Source organism: Telopea speciosissima, chromosome 5, assembly GCF_018873765.1.
Source record: "Telopea speciosissima isolate NSW1024214 ecotype Mountain lineage chromosome 5, Tspe_v1, whole genome shotgun sequence".
Lineage (NCBI taxonomy): Eukaryota > Viridiplantae > Streptophyta > Magnoliopsida > Proteales > Proteaceae > Telopea > Telopea speciosissima.
Window position 1 is genome coordinate 7507749 of NC_057920.1, and position 26475 is coordinate 7534223.

The 26475-nt window shown below is 39.3% G+C and overlaps 1 protein-coding gene and 1 pseudogene across 1 annotated transcript; one reads left to right on the plus strand and one right to left on the minus strand.

Annotated features, from left to right (window-relative positions):
• Positions 1-10007: 10007 nt before the first annotated feature.
• Positions 10008-14704, minus strand: LOC122661823 (annotated as a pseudogene).
• Positions 14705-17784: 3080 nt separating this feature from the next.
• Positions 17785-26475, plus strand: LOC122661416 (BTB/POZ domain-containing protein NPY2-like). The gene is made up of 4 exons (XM_043856799.1): positions 17785-18012; positions 23093-23162; positions 24193-25368; positions 25496-26475. The coding sequence occupies exons 1-4, from the start codon at positions 17951-17953 to the stop codon at positions 26081-26083; spliced, it is 1896 nt and encodes a 631-aa protein (XP_043712734.1). The 5' UTR covers positions 17785-17950; the 3' UTR covers positions 26084-26475.

Below are 26475 nucleotides of genomic sequence, written 5' to 3' on the forward strand. Positions count from 1 at the left end.
TAACTTCACGCACTGCAAAAGACTGAACAATAGATTGGTTCATCATCATATCTTCCATTACCGCGTGAAAGAGCACAACAGAAGGTGTCGATTTCAATCTTCCAGTGCTACTGCTCTGCTTGCCCACGCTGTAGTGACAGGGTAACTGCACTACCATGTGATGTGTGTGAGTGAGGTTTTTGGTTGAATGGCTGGTGTACATGTTGCTTGGCTTTCCCATGTTTAAAAAAATTTATTCAGATTTGTAATTCTTCATGCAAATCAAAGATGAGAAAGTGGCTTTCCACTCCTCTGAATCTGTCCTCGCGTTTCACACCTTTTTTTTCTTCTTTTAAAAAGATCATATCATGCTTATTATCACTGTACTGCTGGGGTGAAATGTCTATACTACCCTTCTAACAAAGGACCAAGAGTAGGTACAGCAATGGAGGTGGCTTAAAAATGGGTACCCACTACTCACTACCCACCCCACCTCACCTCACCTCACCTCACCTGTACCCTAATAATGAATTGAGAGTAGGGTATGATCCTTATCAGGTAAGGATCAGATTAGATTAAGGAGCTGTTTGCATGTTTTGCAAGGCAACTCAGTATCTTTTTGTAATATTCTAACCAGGAGTAATTGAACCAGTGACAAAGAGAGGGATTGCTTCAAGGTTGCATGAGTGAAGCTAGGAAGCAAGGTGAGAGTTATTGCGTGTAATTGACCAATATGCGCACACGGCTTGAAGCTTGAGGATGGAGGAAGAGAGAGAGAGAGGAATCTGGAACCAGAATTTGGTTTCAATTTCATGGTCTTTACTCTTAAGGTTTCCCATGTCATTTGCCAGTTTTGAGAAGGGTAATAAAGTCATTTAATAAGGAGAAGGAGAAGGAAGTAAATGGACTTTCCATAGCTACTATCCGCGTGGACGTGGCAATGTATTAGGAAAAAGTCTAGTGGCCATCTCAGACAGTTCACATTCCAGTATTTCACACTTGGGAACTTTCGGGAAGACTTGGTTTGGAAATAGTCCTTTTAAATTTGGCCGTCAAATATGGGTATCGAATCCGCGGTTCGGGTTTTTAGTAAGGACAAATTTGTAATATCTGATTTTGTTTTATGACTAATTTGGATTGAACAAATTGGACTAAAACTTAACTGGTGAACATCGAACCTTGGAGCCACCGACCTTTTATGGCACGTTGTCCTGCCTTGTCTGTGTTGCGTAGACATAGGACTGCGTGTAATGATCGCCTTACCCCCCGCTTGGGCAGGGGTAAGGTGATCAATGCGCTTTGCCTTGTGTCTACACAGCACGGTAGGACGGGCAGCCCATGCCATAGAAGATTTGAATCGATCTCTACTCACATATAAAATTTTTGTCGCACCTGAATTGCCAATAACCAATGGACAAGTGTCGATCAATTTTGCTAGTAGAGGGCAGACTCAAGAGAGAGTATCGAATGATTGTTAAGGAGGAGAGAGACCATCAGAGAGCGTAGGTGTCTGTGGCATTGGGTAAAACTTTTCCCAAACTTTAATTAACCCAACACTCCAATTATTGCAAGCTAAGTCGATATAATTGAACAGTAAAGACATCTAATCTGTTTACTTTAGTATTGCTAATAATAGAACCCCATGTAATCAATCATCAAACAAATTCTCATATTCGTTACCCAAAAATATCAAAAATTCCTAATCACATGAGGATTAGGATTTCAGCGTGGGGTCCACTAGTCCATGTAATTCCTATAAGACGGTTCCATGGCCGCGAGACCTCTATGTTAGCGAACCTCAAAACTTAAAATGGTTGGGACTTAGTAGACTTCTGACTTAATTTTCATTCTTATTTCATGGAAGATTTCAAAGAAGCTTCGCAACACCAACCCCCTTTCGGCCTTCGGGCTTCGGGGTTGAGAGTGGACCGACCATTCAAGTCAGGTGACAGCAGGATTTTAGTAATCAATATCGATCTTGATATTGATTTGGGTCCATATCGGTCTCATCGATATGTAATTGACTAGGAATTGATATCGGTCTCTACCAACCAATATTGATCATGGTTCAATGTATTGGATATCCTATCATTGTATTGTCTGACATGTATCGGTGTCGCTAGAGACTAATATTGATCGATTATATTGGTAAAAAAGTGATTCATCTTTTAAATTACACCTGATAAGACAATCTTTTTCGCCTTACTGTGTGTGGGGCACACGGAAATAAGGGCAGCTCAGAAATAAAGGATCTAGATCTTATAATCTTGTGTGACCAATACATATCCGATATCGGTAATAACCGAGACTAATACAGATACTGATATAGATATTTAAAACCACGATCAATTGAAACCGATACGGACACCGATAAGACGGCCCGTTTTGATGACATTAGGTGAACCCTCACCATGAGGTCACGGTGGTTTCTTGAAATCCAGTATGAACTGATTGTAAGCGTAGTAACCAAAGAAGACCAAAGACAAAGACTTGCTTCCACCAATGATATGTTTGGGTATTGATCAAAGCATGACTTCATAATAATTTGAAATTTATATATAAATAATGTGTTGTCGTTGAGATCAAGCCACCATTATTAATGTTAAAACAGTTAAAATTAAACATGGAATTCAGCATCTTTTGCTCTTGCAGCTGGTTGCCTATTTAATGCCGCGTTTAATACGCATCTTAAAACAATAAGGACCTCATATCATATATTTTATATTTTCTGCTTCTATCTCTATAGTCTATAGCAAATCCCTTCCCCACTCCCCACCTCCCACCTCCCACCTCCCCCCTCCCCACCTCCCACCTCTCACCTCTCTCTCTCCTTCTCCTTTATAATCATGTGGATCAGTGGATATCTCCGATATAAAATTCATGAGGAATTTCTCTATTGTGTTCTCATTGGTTTGTGTGAGAGATGCCAATATATTCGGACAACATGTATATCTCTCCTCCTTTTTTAGATTTATAAACTTAAGAGACGAAGTTTTTCTATATCCACTTTGAAGAAAGAATTTCTTAATCCATGGGTCCTATTGGTTGGATGTTAATCCTATAATATTGTCAAGGGCATGTTGGACTTCCTACAATAAGGGAGGATAGAAAATAATGATACCCCTATGTGTGAGAAGCACGGTTTGTAATCTTGGGATCAGATCGATCGATTTGTCTGGATGGGACGGGTATTGGCCATGAACAATCTTTTCATTAAACAAAAAATCCTTGAACCAATCACTAGATTGGGTGAATCAATCGGATCACACACATGTAAATTTTTTAGGATTTTTTATGTCATTCTTTTTGAAAAATTTTCATTTATATTCATTATTGGACTATTTTAACTTTAGACTAAATGTGTAACACTTCAATTAATTTTTTGTTATTTTTTGACCGATATTAGCTGATTCGAGGATCTATCCAGCAAAACCTATTTTTTTACCATTTGATCAATATAGACAGATTTAGACCAGTTCAGATCGTTATTGGATCGATATTGACCTTGACCGATCCCAAGATTACAATCCACATGCTAAGAAGTAAATTTTTCTTTGCCGTTGTGTCTAAAAATTTTCTGTAGAGGAGTGCACCGTCCATGCACAGACATAATGGAAGAGGGGGGGGGAATGACTGTCCCACCCCCTATGAAAGACAAAAATTCCACCCCTAAGCTGTTTCAGTCCCTGCTCTCATTGGCCCCGTATATGCAGAAGTCACGCTCTCCCACAGAGAACGGTCTCTCTATATAAAACCCAAACTGAAACAGTGGTGAAAAAAAAATAGACCATTTCTGTTCGTGATTTTTTAATTTAGATTTCTAGATTTCTGTTGATCAAATTGGAGAAAATAAAATTAAACATGTTTCAGACTTTCAGATTGATTATAAAAATATAAAAAAATCATGTTTCAGTTCAATTTCCAATGAGGTTTTAAAAACTATGGGGTGCGATCTACCACATAAAAGGGATGATTTGGTCATTTTCACCTTTAAAATAGACATGGCACATTCTCAATTAAGCCTCATCTCCAATTTAGTGGTCCACCTCGATTAAATACATTGGCTCGTCTTGTATCAGATCTGAATCTACAATCTTTTTATGTCTAATAAGATAACATTATTAAGAAAACAAGATTAATACTTAACAAATTTCCAACTCTTTAGCATTATCCACAAGGAAGAAATTTGATGTATATCCAAGATAGTGTTGGACCACAATCTATATAGCTTGGATGTCAACTAAATAGCCATCTACAGATGTAACCAATAAAGCTGTAATGATTTATTATATAAATGGATCCCGGTTATTCAATCATTTGATAATCAGAGTCATTTTTTGATAAATTGTCACTATGAATCAGACTCAATAGAATTTGATTCATCCCTTTTTCTGTCGTTAAGGTGGAAAGCTGAACTAAGAATTCTCTTTCTTCATCATCAATTGAATAATTGTTCGCAACCCACGAAATATTTCCCCATGGCACACCCTGAATATGGGGCTAGAAATTGCAGCGGAGTAGGATCCGAAGCAGTGGCGGCTACAAGAATGGAATATTCCAAAGCATTCGCTTCTAAAAGAATTTGAACTAATTGTGCCACAACTGAGCGTTTCTATCCAATTGCTACATAGACACAGTACAATGTCTCACTCTCAGAGGTGCCCCTTGAGGTCATTTGTTTTTGGTTTAATATGGTATTGATAGCAATAACTGTTTTTCCAGTTTGTCGGTCCCCTTATATGACCTCCGAGTCTCCCACCTTCCAAACCAAAACAAGTAGTTATAAACTCATTGGCAAGAGAACGCTAACCGGTCATGTCGTACCTGCACCAGCGCGGGGGCCAATAATAGCATGTGCCGAGCATTTAAGTGAATGGAATTTTTTAATTCATTAGGGGTTGAACAGTAATTTTGCACAGTCTTGTGTCTAGGGACAGAAACCACACGACTGGTTAGCATTCCTTTTTTCCCTAAACTCAACCTCTCAAGAAACAAACTTTTCTTCAGTTCCCAACTTGCTTTGCTAGATTCTCAACTTTATGAGAACCGATTGGTTGATAAGCCAAGTTTATCCAATCCAATCCAATCCAAAGATGGTTTGCTCTATGCGTTAAGAGTTTTTTTCCCCCTTGGAGTACCAATTTGATCAAAACATGATGGAAAGATCAATTATAGAAATTTACAGGGTCAATTTTGAGTTGTTGTTTACCAAAAAAAACAACTAGTCAAACAAAAAGTTGATGTGTTTTCAAACAGTGAATGACCTGATATAACCTACCTAGGTCAATGGTTTTCCAAATCTCATAAGGTAGAACCATAGTTGTCAAGGTGTCAGCCCAGCGTACAGGTGCTTTGGTCGATTTGGGCATCTAGGTGGATGCCTTGGCTACCTACTCGGTATCACTTTGACTTTTTATCCTCTCCAATGCCTTGGGTCGCCTAACCGCCGTGACAACTATGGGTGGAACGTACTATATATTTCTCGGGGATATTTGGGATAAAAAATGCTAAAAATTTATGGAGGTTGACTGATTGGTGTAAGATGCTTCACAGTAGAATCAGGATGACCTTTAGGTGATGTAGGGAATTAGTGGTCAGCCTAAAAATAGAAGGCAATCGTCTACAAACAAGCAGTGGGTAACTTGAAGATTATTTCTTCGAACAATGATACCTTGGATGTTATTTTGTGAGGCAGCCATTGAGATTAGGGATGTTAGGCACTAACGGCATGTAATGAATAAGTTAGGGGAGAAGGAATCACCCTGCCTCAAACCTCTAGATGGAGCGACACTACCTTTTTAAATCTCATTGATAAGGAAGGATAAATATACAATACTCACACATTGCTAAATAAAATGAACCCACTTATCACAGAGACCTAGCTTCAAGAGAGATGCTGTAAAGGAACCCCGTGCAACTATGTCATAGGTTTTCTTCATATCCAATTTCAAAGTATCAAGATAGTCCCACCACTCTTTTTGCTCTCCATATAGTGGAAAACTTCATGAAAAATGAGCATATTTTTGGAAATAATACATCTTTCTACAAAAACAGTCTGCTCCAGAGCAATGATATGATTGAGGATCTTCTTTAGCTTACAAGTGAAGACCTACACAACGACTCTATAGTTCATGTTACATAAACTAATATGCATGTTTGGGTTATAACTTCTTACTATTTGTAATTTTTTTTTTGGGAAAAGTTTTCATACACGGCTGTGTAAGCCGTGTATGTGAGAGGGTGGGAGTTTCATGGCATTAATTAATAGGTGGGGGTTTATGACTTTTTCAACTCTTTGTGAGGGGGGACACGATCGTGCATGCTTACACGGCCGTGTATAAAAACTTTCTCCTTTTTTTTTTTTTTTTTTTTGATAGAACTATTTGTAATTTTAAGAGTTACTGAAAATTAATACTTGAAATTTCATAAGAGTTAATAGAAATTAAATTCACTCACCATCTAAAGAATCTTCTCTCTCCAATAAATAAATAATCCACATGCAATGCATGTGAATCTTAGAACAAATTTATATAATCCACATGCAATGCATGTGCCAAAACTAGCATATTTATGGGATGAACTAGCAACTAAAACAACTAATCTTCCTCCCATAACTCATACGCACGTAGTTTCCATCAAATATTCTTGCTTCTGAACGATTCTAAACCATATCTGGAGGAGCAATTCACAAGCACCAATTTTTCCTTTTTCTATTCCTCACTACCTTCTTCTACTTCCCAACCTTTTCTTTATCTCTCATAGAGGTTTGGTAAATCCGAGCAGTTGGCAGATTCTGAGTAGTTCTTTAGTTGTTTTTGGTTGTTGCATTAGCGGATAACGTGCTTCACATCAATATAAAGTATATGAGAAATGTTTCCTATGGGTGAGTGTACTGTGCACACCCTGACTCGAGGGGTAAAATGATCATCACGTCCCCGTGAAAACTTAGAGAGGGCAAAATGATCGCCCCGCCCCTATGAAAGGTGGTAATGACCGCCTACCTGATGCTTCCACATTCGTTCTCATTGGTCCCCTGCGGGGGGAGTGTATCACCCACACCCAGACTAGGGGGACAAAATGACCATCATGCCCCCAAGCAGACTTAGAGGGGGCGAAATGACCGCCCCACCTCCCCTCATGAAAGGCAAAAATGACCGCTCGTCTGATACTTCTGCACCTGCTCTCATTGGCCCCTGGACGAATAGGGGGCACACTCCCCCAAAGAAAACATTTCCCCAGAAGTGTAGCCCCTGAGTCTAAAGATGTCAATGGATATTCAAAAATCCGTATTCAATCTGCGTTCGTATCCATTTAGGAGATCCGAATCCGTCCGAAAACTAATTGGATTTGAATATGATAATCCCCTTATCCGACCAATTATTATCTGATTCATGTAGCAATCCGACGGTAATAAAATGTCTAAAATATATCTTTGTGTCCGTGTATCAGATTCAGTTTTTTTATTTTTATAATTTTATAAGTTAAGATAATGTGATTCTTTTTCTATATTTTCTATTGGTTTATATATATTGTTTTATGCATTGTGGTACATAGAATCACATATCTATTAAAATAAATACAAGATAAAAGTCAAAAGTAGAAAACGTAAGAAAATCTAAGACTAAAAAGCGTAGAAGAAAGGATAGTTGCTGAACTCTCAAGTTTCAACCCTAACCCTCATCGACAAAACGGTAAAGATGACAACGGATAAGATATTATCCAAATCCATCCAAAAACTGATAGAATATTATCCGAATCCGTCCGAATGTAATCGGATACGAATATGATAATGCCACTATCCGACCGAATTTGATCCGTTTACATTCTTACCTGAGTCTATCTATCTCTTCCCCAATAAGAATCATAGAGGGTAACTTAGGGGTGTCGGAGTAGGCCACGCTCCCGGATAACGTACACATATGCTAAATAATTATGGATTACTCAAAACAATATCCCTAATTAAAGTAGGAATTGAAGAAGACTTGTTCTCTCAAGAAAAGAGAAAAGAAACCCTGTGCTTGTCCAAAATTGTTGGATGAGTTTGAGGAAAGCCACAAAAACGATTGGGCAAACTGAGAGGACAATCCTCCAGTCCAAACGTGTGGCTGAGGAATAATCATCCATCCCCAAGTTAATATGATCAAATACGTAATTAGATTTACTGGTCAAGACTAAACCACGTTTTCCAATCCCCACATAAGTTTAGAATAATAGTCTCTTGGGCAGGGATGGATTGGGATTTGGATAAGGACTTGGACTTGGACTTGGGCTTGGGCTTAATCAAAAGCCTTAAATTCCATGCTTCCATTGCGTGCCAGTCACTACCTCCGCCATCCTCCATGTAATTCATTAAAAAAAAATAATAAATTAATTAATAAATTAGGAAAAAGTTTCTCTCCACCACGAGAAAAGGTTCAGTAACCATCATCTAGGATCTTAAAACATCTCCCTATTTACGAATGGTCAAATATACCCTTCACTATCGTGCAATATCTGCTCATCCGAAAGCTAAGGTCAAGGGATTCCTCTTTCGCCGTAGCAAAGGAAAACTTGGTTCTTTAGAGAGAGAGACGTGTTAGTACCATAGAACCCTTTGTTACGTCCATGGTGATATTATTTCTTAGATAATTAAAGTAACGTGAACATGTAGAACATTGTTCATATGCCACCTAAGCATGCATGTGTTAAAACATGGCTATTGTTATAAGTTAACTCAGTTACTCACTTCTCATAGGGGGAAAAATCCTTTACAGTGCAGTGTGGGCCTAAGAGCTCGACACGTGAAGATGTGACATCCAACAGTGCCAAGCTCAAGAAGGAAAAAAAAAAAAAAAACTATCTTGCATCGAACTCACAGTGCTGGATGAAGCTTCTTCCACATGTCAAACTCACAGGCCCACATTATAAGGCACCGCAAGATGCTTGCACTGTAGAGCATATGGGATGATTGATTGATTGTACTCTTAATTTCAATAATAAAAAAAAAAAAAAGACTTCTTTTGATGAGAGATTGCGAACTCTACATAAGATCCGTTTTCGAGTCTTTTCATTGGTGCTTTTCCTACACCCTCCTACCCAGGGAACTTCCTAGTGGCCAAAATGAAATAAAAAGGCCGTAACCTTGTTAAGTCAGCCCAAATTTGGATGGGCTTGGGTCGCTCTTTCTCCCCCCCCCCCCCCCTTTTTTTCTTCTTTTGAAGCCCAAACAGAATTAAAGAATTGGACTGCCCTTTTATTCCAGGCCCAAACTGAGCCTGAAATAACTGTGTTAGGAGCATAGGTTAGAATTTAGGGGAAATGGTTTCTAAATACCCTCTTGTGTATTGACATATATATCCCAATGTATTTTCATGAACGCCTATAGTATTCCCACCACTATACTGCACACTCTCCCATAACCCTGGATTTTTAAAACTATTTCCTCTCTTGGCAAAATACATTTGGACTAAAAGTTGATGTGAGCAGGGGACTTACAACGTCGGTCATTTTCCGCCTCGTTATGTCTTGGCAGCACGGTCCTATCAGACAGTTTGACAATAAAGGATTCAAATTGACATCTAGAGCTGGGTTTCTTATAATAATCCATCTCCGGTACAAATTAATGAGTGATGCGCTATCCCATGAATGGTGGTAACTTAGGTTCTCTTTGGTATGCTTTTTATTTTTTATTTTTACCTATTTAACAAAAATCATTTGTGAAAACCATTTTTTGTCAAAACATAAAAATCGTTTGATAACCAATAGACATAATAGATGGTAGACAAAGAAATATGTTTGGCATACCTATGTGTATAATAGTTTTTTAAAGTGGGTGGGTGGAGAGATACCACCTTTACCCATCTTCTTCCCCAAACATAAACTCATAACCGAGTTTTTTGGGTATCAATGTCTTTGGATTTTCCTTATTTTATTTTGGGATTTTAGGCCAACACTGAGTGAGGCCGTGAGGGTGATACTTGTAAAACCATTTGTCCGACTCCATACGTCTAGCTCTTCTTCGAATCCTACGCCAGTGCCTCTTCTGAATTCTAATCCCAGATCATGACAATCGTAATTACTGCGACACCCAATAGCACGGCGAGGAACCTGAGATGAGGCGTGTCCACCGGATCTGGTGTGGGAGGGGAGTAACCCTTGGAGAGAAGATGCTTAATGAAGACATAGATGAAGACACCACAAGCGAATCCCATAGAGATGGCATAGATCCAATCAGCCACTATGCCCTGAGTAGTGGCATCGATCACGATCCCAATGACCACCTCGATTGGGGTTGATATCATGAATGCCAAAGTGTACGCCGCACAGGAAAGGATAGGGCGATTGGGTATCATCTGGAGCAGCGCTATTCCCATGGCAATAGCAGCAAACACCCTGTGAAGGTTTATAGTCCAGAGTGCTCTCTAGGCTTCCCATGTTGTCTCTGCAACTCCGATGGCGATGCCTTCGAACACCGAATGGAAGCACAACGCCACTATCAACAATACGCTGTCCCCTAGCGAGTTGGCCACCGCTGCTGCGACGCTTTCACCGATTGGGCAACCACGGCCTCGTCAACCTAAACCGAAATGGAATGGAGGAGGAAAAGAAGAAGAAGAGGGAATGGTTGCAAGGTAGAGGGTGAGACGAAGAAGAAGAAGAAGAAGAGGGCGAATGGGACTTGCCTTTCTAATAATAAAATCAAATGACGCTTTTACCCCCATTTTTAGGATATATAAACACTTGTTCATTAATTGAGCGCACAAATAGAACAAAATAGCTTTTGGCCAAAACACAAAAATAGGTTAAGAGTTGTTTTTTATTTTTTATTTTTTTCAATCTTTTTTTAATAGAAACAAGCTCTATAAACAATACCAAACACAATCAAAAACGTTTTTAAGGTAAAAATAAAAAATAAAAACTATACCAAAGATGCCCTTAGAAGATAAGATGAAATGAAGAACAAAAGCTCCTGAATTCCATATCTCATTTCTCGTTGTTTAAAGGAAGAAAGAAACTGCAGAAAAGTATATATGCCTGTCCCTTTTCTTTTATTGACATTTCATGCAAAAGCACTTTCGCTTTTAATCTCTGGTTCTCGACTCGGTGTGTATGTCGCTTCTCTCTTTTTCGTATTTCAGCTAGCTTGTGGGGATTACCCAGGTGGTGTGTGTTTGTGAAACTACGATACCAGGAATCTACTCTCATGATTCCTTTCACTCTCTTTCCATTTAAAAAAGGTGAAGGGTTTGAGTGAGTGGAGGGACCTCTTCAGCCCAGGCTCTTTTCATTTTCCAAGTTCTAGTGCGTCAGAGCATGGCACGGCCATCTTTTGTTAAGTAGTAACTAAGAAGAAGAAGAACCCTTGTAAGGTAGTAAGCTACAAACCTACAAAACAAACGAGCTATGCCAAGTGCCAACCCAACTCAAAAATAGCATTTTCTTACCCACTGATGGCATTTCACAAACAAAAACACAAGCACTTGGTGCGCACTGTTGCCTATGCCATTCTTTCTCTTTCTTTCTTTCTTTCTTTCTTTCTTTTGTTCATGGGTTTTGGTGCATAGTGGGATTGTGCTTTGGTGGACCTTGTGGCTCCCATGGATTGGGTACTTGCATGGGTGGGATCTTAAAAAAGCTTCTCTACCATCATTTAGAATTGGTACTTAGGCCACTTCAGATACAGAGAAAGAGGGAACAAAATAAGGGCCACCTCTTGTTAGTCGAGTTTTTGGACCACAAATAACACTTCCAAAAGCTTCGACGGCGTCCTCCATGCAAGAATTTAGCGATGGTGGTGGGTCACAACTCACAAGGCTCCCTCTTCCCTCACACATCCTCCAAAGCCTTATAAAGTTGTGGCTTTGTTGGGCTTCACTCACTAACTCTTCTTGGTTTCAAAAGATTCTCTTTCTCGATCTTCACTGTTCATTGACCTAATAACAATCTGTATTTAAGCCAATTCTCCTCAGGTCCCAGGAATCTTGGCTAGATCAGACCACTATAGCCAAGCCCCACTACATGTCCCTCTTTTTGTCGTTCTCCACTTCTCCTCCTCCTTGTCTATGTCCTTTGTGTTTGAATCTAGCCTTCTTCAAAGTCTTCTTTATGCCTTTATGCGTATTTGTGAGAAATGTTAATGATACTAAGTATCTAGTATTTGGTATCAGAATCGGACATCATGTTACAAGTTCAAATCATGAAAAAGACTATCTACAAGAACGCTATCTAGAGTGATAGACATCAAGAAAAGGGCTAACTATTGCCAGATAGAAACCCTTTAAAAGACTTTTGACTTATCGGTCAAATACCTAAGAATGGCTAGATTAATTAGTTTTCATGGTTTAACAATTAAAAATCCAAAGGATAAAAATTCAATACATGGTGGCATTATTTTAAACCAAAACGAGTTGATTCGATTCAATCTAAATAAACTCAGTCTTCCTTGTCGGATGTTGAGTACTTGGATTAAATGATTTAAATCCATTGACTCGTCCCACCCCGCTCTGAACTGATATCAACTTGCTGTCAACTCTCTTGTGAAGAACTTAATTTTGATATGGTAAAAGAAGAAAATAAATAAGGGTGTACAAGTACCATGCAACAGTATAAACTCGAGTCCAATAGGCTCAATGAAACTTCTTCTTTGTGGGTGAAGAGAATCTAACCATTGGAGTGCCATTACTTTCTCTATCCCCTTATTGTATAAGTCCAAAATGCCCTTGACATGTGGTGTTAAGAATTCTCATCCAACCATCAAAACCCATAGATTAAGAAATTCTCTTTTCACCATAGATGAAGAAAACTCGAACAAGGAGACGACAAAAAGGAACCAATATACAGCTTGGCTTGATGGCAAGAGGTTGTTTTTAGCCATCTAAATGGTCCACATGATAGAAATGGTGAAGCCTTGTAGAGAACGTTTTGTCTATTGTTCATCCTATTATTGAATCAATTTCTCCCTTTATAGTAAGTAGTACTTTTCTTTAGATGGGAATAAATTATGATTGTCTCTAAACCCAATAAGGAAGCTTAGCCAATAATAATGCTAAATAAAGCAAAAACAGTTCATTTGATTATCTGCTTGTAGTACGAATGGCAAATGGGATCCACTTTATCTAATATTTTGGTCCACTGTCCCCTCCACGAGTTGATGTCTCCTTCTGTCTTAGTAACATAATCCAAGAGAGGACATTAATAAGCTGTAACAGATCATCACCTCACCTCAGTTTTAGGATCCTTCCAGGTAGGTTTTAGAAGATTAATTACCTCTTTTCTATTCTAGAAAGTACCATGCATTGAAAGTAGGGCTATAGGGTTGTGTTGGACCTGATTTTTTAAAACTTCAGTCCAACCCTAAGTCCCTTTAGTTGGGTCTAGACTCGAGGTCCGATTCAACCTTGAATTGACTCAGGAGCAAACAAATCACACCTTGACCCACCCTCAAGGTCGGGCTTGATTGACCCTGATTGGCCTTAACCATGGGAAGGGCAAAGGGAGATGCAGGGCCTAAGCCAGAAGAAGAAGAAACGGGGTCAGACTAGGCCAAGCAGGGCTCAACCCGATGCCTCAACCCTGGTCCAACCTGAAGGCAATCATCATAGATCCGCAGAAACATGGTAGGATTGCTTCTATCAATGGAGAATACTATTAAATTATCTAGAACAACAGGAGAATCGATTGTTACCTAAAGTCTCACAGATGCAAGACCTCCAACCGATGATAGCCCTTTCTCAGTCATTCCACGCACTCCGCAAAGCTTAATGTTCCCACACGATCAAATCAACTCTTCCACACACAAGGGTTCTCAAAATCCAAGCTTTCTCCAAGATCAAACACCAAGAGAGAGAGAGGAAGAGAGAACAGTTCTAGGGAGGGGAGTGCTCCACCGATTTTCCAAGAATGAGAGAGTGCCACTTGAATTTTAGCAATCTCATGAATATATGTGATTTGCCCTCTCACTCCCAAATTGGTAGCACACATAGGCAAGGAATATTAAGTTTTCTATTGGGACTCAATCACCAACCCATCCAATTTTTTCCACCAAAGAAAGATCCCTATTGCTAGAGGAATCCAATATTGGGTCCAATATACAATATTGACCCAACATCTTTCCTTTTCTAACACAACCCAGCCCTGGCCCGCCCTCAAGGCCAAGATATCTCATCTCAGGTTCTGTTTTGCACACTGTTTTAAAAGGATAGATAGATATATAGATAGATATAGACATATGGTATCAAAGGCAACAAAGATGAAAGGAGCAGGACCAACAAAGCAGAAGAACAAGACCACTACCACCACATATGGTGTGGGTCAAAGCTGAAGCTGGCAAACACAAGGGACGTAAGAACAGCAGAACCTCTTTTTCTTTCTAGCTCATTAAGAGGGAAATCTGTGTCCTCTTCTAAGCTTTTGCTTGGCTTTCTGTTAAAGTGGATTGATTTTTAGATTCTCAAGGTTCTTCAAATAAAACATGTAGGCCCCTTAAGCTTCTCCCAAGGCGACATCTCTTTTTAGCTTTTACTGTGGGGGCGATCTGATCGGTTCTTTGTTTCTGTGGTGGCACCTCTTAGATCATATAGGGACAGCAAATGGCCCTCACCTTCTGCATTCTCACTGTTTGAACATAAGCCTGAATGAATGATGAAATCCTATCTTCCACTCCCTCCTTAATTCCCTCATTTTCAAGTACCAAACAAGCATTAATGGAAGAAACAGGGCTACCAGCAATATCTGATATATCCTCCATGCATGATGGCCCATGGTGATGGTCCTATTGAACCATGGAAGCAAGTGAAGCAACAGTGCCACCATGAGCCATGGAGATTAATTACACGCTTGAAAGATACTTCCAACGGCCTCAAGTGGGTACAGTCAGCACCATGTGTGCAATCTATCTTCAAACTCCAGGTTGAGTGATGAGGGGAGTTGTGTTTTGAATTAGTAAATGTAAAGTAATATGATCAGCATTGTCAGCCCAGGGATATGTATGCCTCTAGAATCCTATGTGATAAAGCCTGGGATTATTTTTGGGAAGGGGTCTGTTGCCATGCTGCGTGGCCGCTGCGCCAGAGTCGGGATCAATGGGCACGCAGGCATGGGCATCTAGGGGAGGGGCCGGTTGGTCATGTCATTGCCCCATGTGAGAGGGTGTATGTAGAGATGCTGTCTAGCAGCATTCTTTTTCACTTTTTTTTGGTTGTAGGGATTGAGTTCCTAGTCCTAACGCCTAGTCTCTTTCTCCTCCCATAATAAGGGACAAATATATCATTTCATAGGAAGAGAGAAGTAAGACAGGCACAGTTAGGCACTAGCTCTACACAACATTTTTTTTTTCACTCTTTCTCCCTCTTTTTTGGTAATTGGTTGATACCAATAAAAATCGGCCAATATATGTTGAGTCTCCTTTAACACATAGGTCTCATGTTTTCTTCACCATAGCTAGAACAAAATTAAATGGCAAATATTTGGATCGTCATAAAAAATTAATAATTTTTAATCATTAATAGGGCAAGAAAATGCTACCTAGCCATGTAGTGTCTGCATCAGCGCAGGGCCAATGCGAGCACACACAAAGGAAGCAATAAGATTGGAAATTTTTATTTCATTGGGGATAGGGCGGTACTTTCGTCGATTCTATCAATTGCATGTATGACTGTTTGGCCTATGTCCACTCCTTAACTCCTTCTATGTGAAGAGAAACTCCAGGTGGTTCATGCTTCTTTTATCAATAAATTATCTTTTTACCCCCAAAAAAAATTGCCAATCCAAATATTAAGTAAGGATTTATTAATTAATTCTCCCTATTTATAATTTTAAATTTGAAATTACGAAAAATTATTCAGGTTGGATACTTAAAAATTAAAATGGGTATCCAAATACCATTCCAAGTCAGGTCAACAATTAAGAACTCGAGGGTCATATATCAACTGATAAAATATCGCGATATATTGGGGAATAGAACGTGAGAAATTAGAGGTCAGCATTATTTTGTTGACCAAATATGGCAGAATATAAACCGAAGAAAAAAACAAAAAAAAAATAGTTAAGGGGACCATTTATTATCCAAGTACGAGAGAGGAATCCGAGGAGTAGATCAAATGTGTCGTTTTCGTTATTCAGGGTCAGTTTCGTAAATAAATTCAGATTGAGGGGTATTTTGATTAACGAGGTCTACGTTATACGTTAAGGCCTTAAGAAAGAAGCGAGCAGTGAAGCTTGCAGTGTCAGATTGGCGTCCATTCTCTGGTGGGTGGAGGAAGAAGGAGCAAGAGCGAGAGAGAGAGAGAGCGAGCGAGCGAGAGAATGGAAATGGTAAAGATTTTCTAAATCCTATTAACTTGATTTCCATCTGCACAGTGAGAATTAATTTCTGACCTGGGCTTTATTTTCTTGTTCAAAGCTTAGATTTTGGTGAGGAAAGGGTTGCTGATTCTAAGGAGGTTGGGAACATTTACAGCCTTTTGTGCAGTTTGTGTTGATTTTTGGATGGCAAAGTTTTAAAGAGTTCATCATTGTTTTTATTTTTTTCTGATTCTGATGATGGGGTCGTACGATCATCAGAATCATGGGTTTTGCTTTAATGCACTGGCCATGTTGGTCCGGCAATGAGCTGTTGCCATGAATTCTGCTTTCTTTTCTACTGTATCTTAGCACTTAGCAGAGTGACTGGAGTGAGGGACGACTAGAGGAGGACAAAGCATTGACTTTGAGACCGTTGGGACTGGACTTGCTGGACTCCAGGCTTGCTTGTGTCTCTGTTTGTTTTGGTGGGTTTTGCGTTTTCACTTGAAATGATCTGCTATTCACTTGTTCCTTTTCTTTTAATCCCTTTCTAGCTTCTTGGCTTCTGTTTTCCTTTTTTTTTAAACCTAGCATTTGCATTGGGTTTCTACTGTCTAGTTCATATTTTTGAGCTGATGACGGGTGGTTTTGTTTAGTTGATCTGCAGTGTTCCATTTGTTTCTAATTTTGATTTCCTTTTAATGTTTAAGTGGGTATCTGTTCCATCTCTGACTTAATCCGAGTCTTGGAAGTTTGATGAGGAAAACAAATAAAAGTTGGTAACTGAGCCTATTTTTATATTTCCTTTTCTCTATTCTGGGTTCTGAATGTGTTCCTTATTTATATAAAAGCGATGCTTGTTGTCTACCATTTCGTTGGTTTCTTCGACTAATACCGAGACGATGTATTCAGTTGTAGGTCTTCAACTGTGGAGCAACGGTGAAAGGAATCTAAAAAATTAGAAGGAATGTGGACTGCATTAAAGTGTTTGGAACTTGAAGTATTCCAGGTCACTGGTCACATGAGGTCTTGGTGCAGTTGCTGCTACTGCTAGTTGGGGTTAAAAAAGAAAAAGAAAAAAAGGAGGAGCATAAGGGGATAAACAAATAAAGGGAGAGACGGTGGTGTCAGGTCTGTGCTTGTGGGTGTCTCTGTTCTTGGAATTGTTTAGTGTGGAGGGTCTGTTGGCGATGTCTCCTGGCCTAACCATGGGCGCCCGCTCTCCGTGGGCTCTGCCGTCGACCAAGGAAACAAGCTCTTCTTTGGCTCTCTTGCCATTGAAGAGAAACCCCTCTTAAAATATTACAGAACCCCATTTGCTCTTTTTTCTTTCTAATCTTATCAGCATTACTCTCGCCTCGGTTCGTGGGAAAGATTCGCTTCTTCTCATACCATATATCCATCTCTCTTAGATCTCATCTTCCTTCCTTGAAGGGAAAACAGTTAAGCGGGTCACATTCAGAAGTCTAGGTTCTGGCACCTGGGTTTTTTTCTTTTTCCTTCTGTTATTTCTCCTTCTTTTTTTTAATTTTCCCAGTTTCTGGGCCTCTTTTTTTTTTTTTCCCTTTCCTTATTGGGTATGTTTGGTCGCCGGAGGAGATCTGTGGTGGCGACAGGGTGAGGATATTAGCTGGTTTAGTTAATTAAGAACTGAGAAAGAATTTTTTTTTGGTATCTAAGAGAAGCTGCAACAGATCTTTCGTTTGCCAAAATGAAGTTTATGAAACTAGGATCAAAGCCAGATTCATTTCAGACTGATGGAAACAATGTTAGGTAAGAAATTTGGAGCTTTTGCCTTTTCTTTTGATAAAACCCTTTAGGTTATTTGTCACTTATTTGAATTTATACTTTTAGTTTTGATATATTACTATTTTCACATTGTAACGAAGTTCTTCCAGATTGATTTGTTGCCTGTATTGGTGCATGCTTATCCCTAGCAAATTTTTTTTTTAGTTTTCAGTTGAAGCTTTCTTTGATTTAGTGATGTGATCAAGCTCATACGAGTGTGTGTTAATATTTCCCACTCGCTTAGCTGGTTGTCTAAGCACCTGTTTGCGTAATTAGAAGTGAAGCTTTCCTGGGTTAGTGGGCTTGTGATTTGTATTCTCACCAGGAAGATCAATTTCTTCATTCTCGTATTTATGTTCTTTGAACTGAAATTGAAAGTGATGCCCCAGGGAGTGGTTTGTCATTACGCATAGTTCTCCAGCGGTCCAGCCACAGAAGCTGTGAATACTAGCAACTAAATTTCTTGTCATTTCCAAAACACTTGCACCCTTCTAGATTTGGTGGGCCATTGTGGAGACTCTCCACATTCCCCGATGAAATGTTTGCAGTCTTGGACAAAATTTTATTGGGAGATTTTTTTTTTTTGAGAGTGATATTGAATTTGTTGTTTGGAGATGTGGGTCATCCTGAGCCTTTAGAAAATGTTTTCTTTGCCTACTGTTATCTGTTCTTTTATAGAAAATTTGTTTCTCTAGAACCTGCTTTTCTTTTTATTGTTTTACTGCCACTTTGAACAAGGGCTAATGTTAGTGGTACACTGCTTTACAAGATTATTCCCTGATGGGCTCTTCTGGTTTACTGATTGAGTGGAATGTTGGGACAAAAGCCATTTTGCTGATCCCAAGTGGTTGGCATACAATGGCTTCATTGATTGTTATGTGCATTTTCTCTTTTCACCTGGAGAATTTTAAATTTTTGGGCTTATTTAGTTGGTGAATATGGAAGTTGTTTCTATCTTGTATTTCTCTTCCTTTGCCTGTTTGTGATGGTTTGAGATTATTGTTCTATTTTGCTATAGTGTTGCTATGCATGCACTTTACTTCAACCTACCATATTCTCCTGGACAACTGAATTCTTTTGCTCTCCTTTTAGCCGAGTGTTAAGTATCCTTTCTATATTTGTGCAAGCTTCTAACTTTCCATCACAACCACTCTGCAGTATTTCTACAATTCATACTCTATAATTATATGAAATTTTGGTCCTTTCTGAAAAGATATAATCATAATAGTACATGGCAATTGTTTATTTGTCTCTCTTCTCTTTCTAAATGCAACAATAATTTTTAAGACAACTTTTCAGAGCATCTGTGTGTCATCTATGCACAAACACAGCTTGGGTCATATTGCTCCCACTATGAGACTTGGTCATCTTAATAGTTAGCTCTGAGAGATGATCTGGGTCATGTTCTATTTATTGTTATTCTTGACATGGAAGCATGATTTTATAAGTGCCCTTTATTGTTTCTGCCAAAAAGGATGATGCTTTTGTGTTTATTTCATCAAATATTCTGATGTATGAATGTTTGGGTAAACTGTCTAAAACCTCTCTGGATATTTAAGTTGCTTCAACAAGTTCAAAGAAGTAATAGGAATCATGAACAAAAATTTGTGTGGTGGTAAACATTAAACTTCTTGTGTTAAATAATGTAGTTTTTTACTATGGATATTGATGGAATATTTCCTTTTGAGATAGAGTATCCTTGGTTGTCAATCTTATTTTCTGATTAATCTAATCTTAGTTATCCCTTTTTTGTAGTTCTGTTTCTACTTAAATTTCACTTGGTATATATTGCTGTACTTTGGTTTAACGAATCTTTGTATCTGAAAAATCCATGGTACTAACTTGGTACATGCCGTTCCATCATACATATCTCTATCCAGGTTACTATACCTATTTGAGGCCCCTTTCATCCTTGCATAAATTCAAATCAACAGATCTAAGGCTTGTGGAACATAGGTTTTGCTTCCATACTTTGTAACCCATTAGAAACCATAGGTCTTGCTTCCATGCTTTGTAGCAGCTCTTTCTTCTACGCTTTGTAACCCATTGAAACCATTCTTTCTACTCTTGGTATTTACTGGCCACATCAGCTGTGATGTAGGACCTGAGTAAAATAGTGAATGATGAGTCTGAGCCCCGGGGTTGAATTTATATGTGGAGCTAAGAGTTTTAGAGTTGGTGAATTGTGAATGAGACAAAGGCTGGCCAAATGAGATGTTTGGGTTTTGATTGGAAGTTGCAATGTCTAGAGATTGCTATGGTAGTGGATTGAAGTGAGGCTGGATTTTGAGCAATGAGCTGAGGTTTGGAACCTGATTGACTCAGATGAAAACTTGAAAATTGGGGTTTTAAGATGGTTGCAGATTGGTGGGACAGGCCGACAGGGTGGGCAAATAAACTGAGAATAAGAAAAGTAGACTCTAGAATAGGAAAAGAGGAGAGATGGATCCTATCAACATTTCACCGATAAATTTCGAGTAATCACACATTCACACCTACTTAGTGGTTGAAAGCGTAATGTTTTCTTGGAGATTTTGATTGGGGCACCAAAACCAGCAGCCAAGGGATAGAATTTTTTTGTTAAATTGTATCTGGTCTCTTTTAATTTGTTGCTTTTTCGTTAATGCGGAGCAGAATCATAGAAAATAATCCATTCTACACAGGATCTAAATCAGAGTTTTTTTTTGTCTTAGGAACCACATAAGGCACATAGGATTGAAGAACATTGAAACCAATAGAGGGAGACTATATATTGGTATTTTGGTGTTGATTTTTTTTTTATTTCTCTTATCCTGTCTAGCAGGGATATGTTTTGTCTTTGATCTTAATAATTTTGTCAGAGCCCTCCTTTTCTTCTTTTTTGGCAGGGAGGGTGGGGGGGGGGGGGTGCAGAGGGGGAGGGGTAGAAAGTTGAGAATTGAGTTTAGGTGTGCTACTGTGAGTTACCTTTGAGCTATCCATTTTGTCATATTCCTTGTTTGTTTTGTCTAAATTTGATTTTTAGAAGTCAAATGTCTGTCTGGGTACTATCTCCCTTATTTTTCTTCAATGTTTTGATGGAGGCTAGAAATTAGTCCAATTTTACCTTACAATTAGACCAAGTTCTCATGAATCCTACTTGATTTGGGACTGACATGGCCACAATACTGACAGGATAAGCCTGATGGAACTAGCCTTTTCTTTTGAAGAATTTTAATTTAATTAAGAGTCTAAGACATAGTTGTAATGTTGCATTTGGCAAGATATAAGGGATTGGTGCATTTGAGGTTTTTCTTGATAATGAAGAAATTTGTTGGGAAAATTTTCTAGTACTTGGTTTTTTTCCAAATTTGAAGATGGGTTCATCAGTTGCTCCTGGTAAATCCATGGCTGGGTACCTGCAGGAACCTGTGCTCTGTGTGTGTGTGTTGATGAAGTATTCTTTCATAAACCTACAGCAACCATACAAATTGGAGCTCAACACTGAACAATATAGTTAAAGTCCAAAAATCTAAAATAATCTCATTGGTCTGATATCTATACAATAATCTACAGCATCGACATTTGGACATAGCCATAAAATTTACTTATCAGTGTTACAACTTACAGGTTCTGCTGGACCCGCACATGCCCTCATATGACCTCATATGAGTCCCACTTAATAGTTGGCTTTCCAGAATTTGACATATATTTTGACTAACCTGCTTACCTGCCTCTATTTTATTCTATTTCAAGTTTTCAGCTGTTGATCCCTATCACACTAATGGTTTGTGTGGTTCTGGTTTTAAATGTAATTTCCAAAGGGTTGGGGGCATTGTTTATTTATTTAGGTGTAAATTTGTTGCAAGAAAGTAGTAAGAGGGGAGAAATAGGAAGAAGCAGCTGGGGAAATATGGACATTCTTGAAATAGAAGTTCTAAGCGTATAGTAAAGAAAATGTCTTTTTTTTTTCAGAAATTGTAGGTTCTTTTCCGAAACTTGAATCCATAAGTTGTAGAGGTCTCTTGGCCATGAAATGACTTGATTGAGTTACCCAACTCTCGACATTCTTGGGAATTTTATGGTTTATTCTAGTTCCTTTAATTGATGGTTAACGGTTCATGTTCACTTATTGGAGAGAGAGAAAAAACAAGATGAAAGTACCTCACACGGAATATTGAAACCTACATCCGAACTGTTTCCTAGAGTCCGTTATGTGTCTGAATCAATGTCTGACATCCTCCATCCATTCAAGTGAAGTGATTTCTACATAGCCTGCTCTGGATTCTTTTTTAATTTGACTTTTAGATGGTATAGTTATCCAGCCTTGCAAATGGAAGGAGAGTGGTGGTTATGGGATAGGAACACAAAATCTAGGGATCAGAGGGATTGTTTGAAATGCTGGACAGACTGATCAACCAACCATTGACCAGCCGCATTGACAGGAACAAATGGGACAAAGATGTCATCAGTTTTCTCCTTAAAAATTATCTCTTCTCCTCTCCTTTTTTGATCAGGGAGGAAAATATGCATTGGGAAACTGAAGTGAAAAGGAAAGGGGTATACTTTTGTCTTTCCACATTATCATAAGCTTCTTACCTGCTTAGCATGTGGTATCTCATTTTATAGAGAATCAAAGCCCCACATGGAGCTTAAAGCTATGACTGATTAGGCAATTTTTTACATCATAATCATGTTATAGGGTACCGAACACCACTCAGATGATTTGCTTATATGTTACAGTTGAGGCTTTATAAGAGTCCTCCTGTGGTTGTCATGGTTGAGCTCAATGTGAGGACTGTGCAGTGCTGTCCTTTGGTTTTGCCTCCTCAGCCCTTGATTAAGACCTCACAGAACCTGGTGCTGGAGAAATTAGTGATATGTAAATATTATGCTTTGAAGTTTGAATGGTCAATGAGTAAATTCTTTCTGGTTGGCAAATTACACATACAGTTTTGATATTCTCTATTCTATATCGCCCCTCCTGCGTATTCACTTTTATGTTGTGCCTAAATCCTTATATTTATTTGACATTTGTAGTTACGCATGTGTTCATTGCTTGATCAATTTTACTGAAACATGGTCTGAGGAAGATTCCTATGTGCAGGTATGTGGCAGCTGAGTTGGCAACTGACATTGTAGTTAATGTTGGTGATGTGAAATTTTATCTGCATAAGGTACGAGGATTTTATAGCAAAGATCACTCAATCATTTCAACATATGCTACAATTTTAAATGTTCAGTTATAAGTGGAAGGGTGAAGAGATAACTGAGGCACCATAGCAGAAATCTTTTAATTCCAGAGTTGGTAGTTCTAACCAGAATTGAAGTACTATAAAACTTTTTTGCGTAGTCTAGTCAGGTTTGTGTATAGACATTGAATCTGTTAATGATCAAGGATATCAGGACTCAAGGTATGTGGATCCACCAATTGTTGGGTCCATTCGTATATCATTCATGGTAATATTTTAGAAAAGGGAGAAAGAACACTACCTGGTCCCGCCAGACACCCTGCCCCTGCGCCCTGACACAGGGGCGCGTGAAATGACTGGCGCACCCCTGTCCACTGGTCATTTCCGGGGTTCCAGGGGGGTACGGTGGTCATTTTTGCGTGCCCCTGTGTCAGGGTGCAGAGGCAGCATGCGCTGCGCGACCGGATGGCGTTCTCTTTCCCTTTAGAAAATTTTCAACTAACTGAGTAAGTTAATAATCTAGGTGCATTTATTATTGATACGGTTAAAATGGCATTAAGATATTTGTTGGGCATTTGTACTGAACTATGAACTGATACTTTACAACAATATTACTTGATCCAGATATGGGTATCTGAGTTATAATGGAGGGTATCACAACATGTAAACTAGGACCAAATAGCCCAGCCTTGGCTGAAAATCCCATTACCTTGATGTCATTTTTGTTAAAATTTTAATATAGCAAGGCCTCTAACGTCTGTATTTTATATGGCAATATGAAAAGAATTTATATTTTATGAACTACCTTACGGTAGCTCCCTTTTTTTTTTTTTTTTTTTGTAGTACTGCGCAACTTCAGAAAATTGTACTCAATGGATTGGGTAATGTCACACATTAAAGTAGTAATCACAATCAATCAGCGATTAACCAGATCAAGTCTCAATATATGTATTATGTTATGGTGTGTCTTGTAATACCAAATTACTAATCTACCCCAAACTTTTTTATTCTGTAGTTTCCCCTGTTGTCCAAGAGCATCCACTTGCAGAGGTTGGTCTCAACCACAGATGAGGGAAACAATGATGAAATCCACATACCAGACATTCCTGGGGGACCTGCTGCCTTTGAGATATGTGCCAAATTCTGTTATGGTATGACTGTTACCCTCAATGCTTACAATGTGGTTTCAGCTCGTTGTGCAGCAGAGTATCTAGAGATGCATGAGACTATTGAGAAAGGGAATCTCATTTATAAGATTGAAGTCTTCCTCAACTCCAGCATCTTTCATAGCTGGAAAGACTCTATAATAGCTCTTCAGACGACAAAATCTCTGCTTCCCTGGTGTGAGGAACTCAAGGTGATCAGCCACTGTGTTGACTCCATAGCTTCTAGGGCCTGCATTGACCCTTCCAAAGTAGAATGGTCTTATACTTATAATCGTAAAAAGCTTCCATCAGAAAATGGGATGGAACCACACTGGAATGGTGTCAAGAAACATCAGACAGTGCCCGAGGACTGGTGGGTTGAGGACCTGTGTGAGCTTGAAATTGATTTCTACAAACGGCTTATGGTGACTATCAAAACAAAAGGAAGAATACCTGCTGATGTAATAGGGGAAGCCCTCAAAGCATACACATTGAGATGGTTGCCAGGTTTGATCAAGGGTATTATACAGGGTGATGATGTCAAGAACCGGTCTTTGGTGGAGACCATTATCTGGCTGTTGCCCACAGAGAAGGGCAGTGTTCCCTGTAATTTCTTGGTCAAGCTGCTAAAAGCAGCTATTATGCTGGACTCAGGAGAAATGGGGAAGGGAGAGCTGGTGAGAAGAATAGGCCAGCAGCTGGATGAGGCATGCGTAGCAGATCTCTTGATTCGGGCACCAGCTGAGGAAAATATAAAGTATGATGTTGATATAGTAAAACGCATAGTGGAAGAGTTTGTGATGCAGGAGAAGAGTGCTGAAGCTGACCTACCAGTGGCTGAAGAGCTTCAGGAGTTCAGAAGCCCAGGGTTTGTATCAGATACTTCTAAGCTAACCGTGGCAAAGCTGGTTGATGGCTACCTTGCTGAAATTGGGCGTGATCCAAATCTTCCTCTCTCGAAGTTCCTCGATCTTGCAGAAATGGTATCAGGATTCTCCAGGCCAGCACATGATGGACTTTACCGTGCCATTGACATGTATCTCAAGGTAAGTGACTACGATGTTGGAGTGCTGCTTGCTTCCAATCAATACTGCATTTTGAAAATCTTCTTTCCTTACAGGGCCCAAGTGACTGTTGACTTGTCTTCCTAACTCATTCTGTATTTTGGTGCAGGAACATCCTGGGATTAGCAAGAGTGAGAAGAAGAGGATATGCCGGCTGATGGACTGCAAGAAGCTGTCTGCAGATGCATGTATGCATGCTATGCAAAACGAACGGCTCCCCTTGCGTGTAGTGGTACAGGTCCTCTTCTTTGAGCAGGTCAGGGCTGCCACATCATCCGCTGGTGGAAGTAGGCCTGACCTTTCTGGGAGTGTCCGGGCTGTGCTCCCACATGAGAATGGTGAATCTCATGAGAGCTCAAGATCTACAACGACCAACACAGATGAGGACTGGGATGCTGTTCCAACAGCTGAGGAGCTGAAGGCCTTAAAGAGGGAGCTTGCATCTTTGAGGTTGGGGGCGAGAAGTGGAGGCAGTGATCGATATGGGAGTGAAGATGCCAAAAGTAGCATTGAGAAAACTGCGGCTAGTAAAGTGAAAGGACTACTGATGTCAAAGAAAATATTCAACAAGCTATGGTCGAGCAAAGGTGGACAGGGTGAGAATAGCAGCTCTGATACATCTGAGAGCCCTGGTTCTGCCAACCCAGAGGATGTCAAGTCCACATCTTCAAGAACTAGGAGGAATTCAGTCTCTTAGTATAGCCATAGAGAGAGTTTGATGTGTGGGAGAAGGAGTGGAGTTGGCTTTTCTTCCTCCCTCGGCATTAGGAACTTGGAACTATTGACATCTTCAAGTTGACACAGGAAGGAAAGGTGCACAGTGGGAGTCTTGAGCTAAGAAGTAGATGCCTTTAGAAGATTGGAATTGAATGCAGGTAAGATACTCATTCACTTCGTGAAATATGAAGCCTTCTGTACTTACTCATGTTTCATTTTTTTCTTCTTTTTTCTCTTTTATTCTTTTCTTTATCTTTCTAAGAAAAAAATAATGGGTTTTCATGAGCCCATTTTTGTTGTACCATAAAAAAGATGAAATGCTACATTTCTGGTTTCCAAGGCTTTCTATTCCCTGGTTGCCTTACATGTTAA